At 46.5% G+C, this 5,279-nt stretch overlaps 1 protein-coding gene across 1 annotated transcript; it reads left to right on the top strand.

Annotated features, from left to right (window-relative positions):
* The first annotated feature begins 2,735 nt into the window (after positions 1-2,735).
* On the top strand, positions 2,736-3,770 carry LOC133752849 (melanoma-associated antigen B10-like). Its single transcript, XM_062183136.1, has one exon. It carries the CDS (start codon positions 2,736-2,738, stop codon positions 3,768-3,770), a length of 1,035 nt encoding a protein of 344 aa, XP_062039120.1.
* Positions 3,771-5,279: the final 1,509 nt, after the last annotated feature.

The raw sequence follows: 5,279 nt of genomic DNA, 5'->3' as shown, positions 1-5,279 counted from the left end.
CAGCAGTGAATAAGTAGTCTGTCAGAGAAATGCAAAGATGATATATAATAACATTTGGAAAAAACTTTTAATTAGAATTGCTCTAAGTTGATAGATTAAAAGAAGGCATATGATCATTTCCAGGAGTGCAGAAAATGCCTTTGGAAAAACTTTTAACACACATTCATGGAGAAAAATAACTTTTAGCAAAATAGCACTAAAAGCAAATTTCCATTTCCTAAATGTACAGTGAAATTATATAATTGTAAAATGTAATGTATTCCTAATAAAGAAGGACCAGGACACAGATCACAGATGTGTGGTACCATCCCTACTGTTTAGTAATGGGCTGGTATACATAACCATAGCAAGAAAATGCATAATAAAATATATGAGGTAGAAATATTTGAAAAGACAGAGATAATAAATGGTGACAACAGGATCTTCTAGTTTAAAAATCTAAGGGAACCGAGGCATAGACTAGTCAGATGAGTAAGACTTCAGCAGGCTGTTTTATGTATCACTATAGCAAACTCAGGGTGCAGCTGTACAAAATCAATAACTAATTAGGACAAGTAATGGAAAATACCCCAAACACAACAACAGCAAATATCAAAAATTTACCTAAAAGAAACCCAACAAATATGTACACAGTCTTTCGGAGGCGACTATAAAAAAACTTGGGAAAAGGGTATCCCAAAGGATATTGTAAAGATGTCACTTTTCCTTAAATTATTACAGATTCACTGCCTACTGTGGACTAAGTTGGTCCCCCTTAGAATTCATATACTGAAGCCTTATCCCCTTATGTGATTTTATTGGTGAAATACTTATGGGAAGTAATTGGGGTTAAATGAGGTCCTAATAGTGGAGCTGCAATCCAAACGGACTGGTTTCTTTATATGAAGAGGCAATGAAATCAGAGCTCTCACTCCACAGAAAAGAGGACATGTGAGGGCACAGCAAGAAAGTGGCTGTCTGCAAGTCAGAATAAGAGTTTCTACTGGAACCAATCCTGCTTTTACATTGATCCTGATCCTACCTGCGGAACCGTGAGAAAATGAATTTCTGTCTAAGCCACATTGTCTGTGGTGTCTTGTTATGGCAGCCAGAGTGGACTAATGCATTGCCTTATATGTAACATGCAAGATGGCAACCAGATGCAGGCTGGTGTTTCCTAAAATCAACCTGGAGAAAACTACATAAAGGAGAATGAAAGAGAACTATCAAGGGGCCAGCATGGTGGTACAGCAAGTTAAGCCACCACCTGCAATGCCAGTATCCTGTATGAATGCTGGTTTGAGTCCCGGCTGCTCCACTTCTGATCTAGATCCCTGCTAATGCACCTGGGAAAGCAGTGGAAGATGACTCAAGTGCTTGGGCCCCTGCCACCCATGTGGGACACCAGTTGGAGCTCCTGGCTCCTGCCTGGCCCAGCCTGGCCATTGTGGTTATTTGGTGAGTGAAGTAATGGATGGAATCAATTCTCTCTCTCTTCTCTCTCTCTCTCTCTCTTTCTCTCTCTGTAATTCTGTCTTTCAAATAAATAAATAAATAATCTTTTAGAAAAGAAATTGAATGAATCACACATAACAAGGGTAAGTATTCTTTCATAAAATGTAACACATACACATACATACTTGTTAGAGATATAAATATATTTCTAACTATGAAAGAAGGTTAAAACATGAAGTCATTGTCCTGGAGTAGCCAATGTTAGATTAACAGCAAAAAACAGGCCTTACGAAACCATGCATCTTAGCCTCTTCCCTTGTAAAGCACAGCTTTCAGATCAGCAGGTTCCCAAAAGTCTGCCTGGCAGACAGACTCAATAATTCAATGTATTTTTCTCTTACAAGCCACTACCTACCGTGGGGCCCTGCTTCCTGCGGCAGCTTCCCAATCTCTATCTAGTCTGAAACTTCGACCCATTCTCTGCAAGATTTGCGGTAGGGAAACAACTAGAATCTTTCGGGCAGTTCTTTCCCCGGACACCATTCAAGAAGCAGACAAAAGGAGGACTCCTTACTCCTCATACCCCATACCCAACCTTGAGGATTGACAGGAAAACTCATCCCCAACCAACGACCCGCTGGGTGCCCTGTTCTCACTCGCACCCCTGCGAAGCCCAGGGCACAGCTGTGAGCATGATGCGCTCCCTGACTTGCTCCAAGAGTCTCAGGGAGATGACAGTCTCGGTATGAGGAGGGCTGCCTTAGATCTTTGGAAGAGGGAGGTGATACTGAGTCAAAGTGAGGACCCGTAGTTAGAATGGCGCGCGCTCAGCCTGCGCACGTGCCCACAAGAGGCTGTAGAGTTCTCCCCCCAGGCTGGTCTCGCGCCACCGCGCGCCTGCTGACTGTTAAAGCCGCAGCCCCCACATTCTACAGGCGGGCATTTTGGATTAGTGGACAAAGAGCAACAGAGAGAAAAATCCTAAGGATAAAGGAGAGGATCCTGAGTAAGTACTAATGGGACCCTGAACCCTACAACAGAAAGGGACCACACAGACCCCTGCCCCTGTGGTCTAAGCGGGGAGGCTCTGGGCGGGGGTCCTGAAGCTGAGGAGTTTCCTCTTTCCTTCTGGGAGTTTCGGGGAGGTGAAGGCCTTGTTCTCCCGGAAATTGCTGCGGGTTCTCAGGGGACAGGCTGATGGGTAACACTAAGGTGCCCTCTGGCGAAGGCGCATGCACCACTTCCTTGTCCCTCCTTGCAGGTGCCTGCTCTCCTGCCCTGACTCCTTGAGCAGAGCCATCATGCCTCGGGGTCAGAAAAGTAAGCTCCGTTCCCGGGAGAAACGCCGCCAGGCCCGGAGCGAGATTCAGAGGCTCCAGGGTGCTAAGGCCACTGCTGCTGAGGAGGAAGACACTGTCTCTTCCTCCCCTACCTTTTGCGATAGCGATCCCCAGAGCTCCCTTGCTGCTTCTGGGTCCTGCAGCAAATCCAAGCAGCGGCAGAGAGGCCCAGCCGCCTCTACTTCTGCATGTCATTCAAGACAAAGATCCAATAGCAGTGCCCAGAGCCAAGATGGGGAAAGAGCAAGCACTTCCCAGGCACTGTCCACTACTGATAGTTCATTCACAAACCGTCTAGATCAGAAGGCAGTTTTGTTGGTGCAATTTATGTTGCGTAAATACAACAAGAGAGAGCTGATAACAAAGAAAGATTTGCTGAAGTATGTCACTAGAAAGTACAAGATGCACTTCCATGAGATCCTCAGGAAAGCCGCTGAGCTTATGGTGCTAGCTTTTGGTATTGATGTGAAGGAAGTTGATCCGATCAAGCATTACTATGCCCTTGTCCGCCAGTTGGATCATACCGGGGATCCAAGAATGGATGGTGAGATCATGCCCAGGAGTGGCCTCCTGATGACCATCCTGTGTGTGATCTTCATAAAAGGCAACGCTGCTCCAGAGGAAGACATCTGGGAAGTGCTTAATGTGATGGGGATATATGCCGGGAAGAACCACTTCATCCATGGTGAGCCCAAGAAGCTCATCACTGAAGATTTGGTGCAGGAAAAGTACCTGGAATATCGCCAGGTGCTCAACAGTGATCCTCCACGCTATGAGTTCCTGTGGGGCCCAAGAGCACACGCTGAAACCAGCAAAATGAAAGTCCTGGAGTTTTTGGCCAAGATGCACAATACAGTGCCCACTGCCTTCCCAGCCTGGTATGAAGATGCCGTGGTAGATGAGGAAGAGAGAGTGAGATCCAGATTTGCAGCTCTGTTCCCAGTGCACATCCCAGAGTCAGCTCCAACAGTTTCTCCAACCACTGGTGAAATCTAAGGGGACATTACCTATCATATTTGGGTTTCTGTTCTACTTAAGTGACCTATAGCATTGGCTTTTGCTGATTTTGAAAGTTTAAACATGTTTCTTTGAAAAAAGTTTAATTCGCTTCAGAATCTAAGTTCATGGATGCTATTAGTTTCATATTTACTGTTATTTAATAGGCTTAAGAGTTTTGTTAATAAAACAAATAGAGAAATCTTCCATGTTATTTAGTGATCTGCAACAAGAAAACATGGCAATAGAATAGGCATTTCCTTAGAAATGTGAAAGAAAGCAGCAGTAAAATAGAATTTAAAAATGGAGAAAAGTAAAAGATGATAAATTCTCAGTTTCCTTTATTTCCTTCTATTCTGTTCTGCAAAATAAAAGTTATTTGCCTCATATATTTGCTTCATATATTTATTTCATATATTCAGAAATGCAGCAAATCATAATAAAATCAATATTTTGTTCTCTGGCTTTTTTATTCTTCAAATATTAATTGATTATTTACTTTTTGGGAAATATTGTGGTAGTATCAGGGTGATAAGTAAAAGAATACACCACTGTCAGTAGGCTTTGAGAGTCGAGTAGTAGCTATCATATAAAAACAAGTGAAAAGGAGTGTGGTGGGGTAGGATGGGGTGAGGTGAGTGGGGTAAGGTGGGATAGAGTGTGCTGGGTGGAGTGGGGTATTTGGGTATGGGGTATGATGGGGTGGACTGGGGTATGGTGTGGGTGGGGTGGAGTGCAGAGGGGTGAGACAGAGTATGCTGGGGAGCAGGGTGGGATATGGTGAGGGGGGTGGGGTATTGTGAGGTGGGGTGTGCTGGGGTGGGAGGGAGTAGTGGGGTAGAGTGTGCTGGGTAGGGTGGGGTATTTGGGTATGGGGTATGATGGGGTGGACTGGGGTATGGTGTGGGTGGGGTGGAGTGCAGAGGGGTGAGACAGAGTATGCTGGGGAGCAGGGTGGGATATGGTGAGGGGGGTGGGGTATTGTGAGGTGGGGTGTGCTGGGGTGGGAGGGAGTAGTGGGGTAGAGTGTGCTGGGTAGGGTGGGGTATGCGGGTATGGGGTATGATGGGGTGGACTGGGATATGGTGTGGGTGGGGTGGAGAGCAGTGGGATGGGATAGAGTATGCTGGGGGGAGCAAGGTGGGATATGGTGAGGTGGGGTGGGGTATTGTGGGGTGGGGTGTGCTGGGGTGGAATGGCGTATGGTGGGGTAGAGTGTGCTGGGGTGCAGTGAGGTGAGGTGGGTTAAGTAGGGAAAGGGAGGTCCAGATGAGAGGGATCAAGGGCAAGTGCCCTGAGACAAAAGCAATTTGGGGCTGGTGCCGTGGCTTAACAGGCTAATCCTCTGCCTTGCGGCGCCAGCACACCGGGTTCTAGTCCCGGTTGGGGCGCCAGATTCTATCCCAGTTGCTCCTCTTCCAGTCCAGGTCTCTGTTGTTGCCCGGGAGGGCAGTGGAGGATGGCCCAAGTGCTTGGGCCCTGCACCCTCATGGGAGACCAGGAGAAGCA

Source organism: Lepus europaeus, chromosome X (assembly GCF_033115175.1).
Source record: "Lepus europaeus isolate LE1 chromosome X, mLepTim1.pri, whole genome shotgun sequence".
NCBI lineage: Eukaryota > Metazoa > Chordata > Mammalia > Lagomorpha > Leporidae > Lepus > Lepus europaeus.
This window is presented reverse-complemented; position numbering and strand designations above follow the sequence as displayed.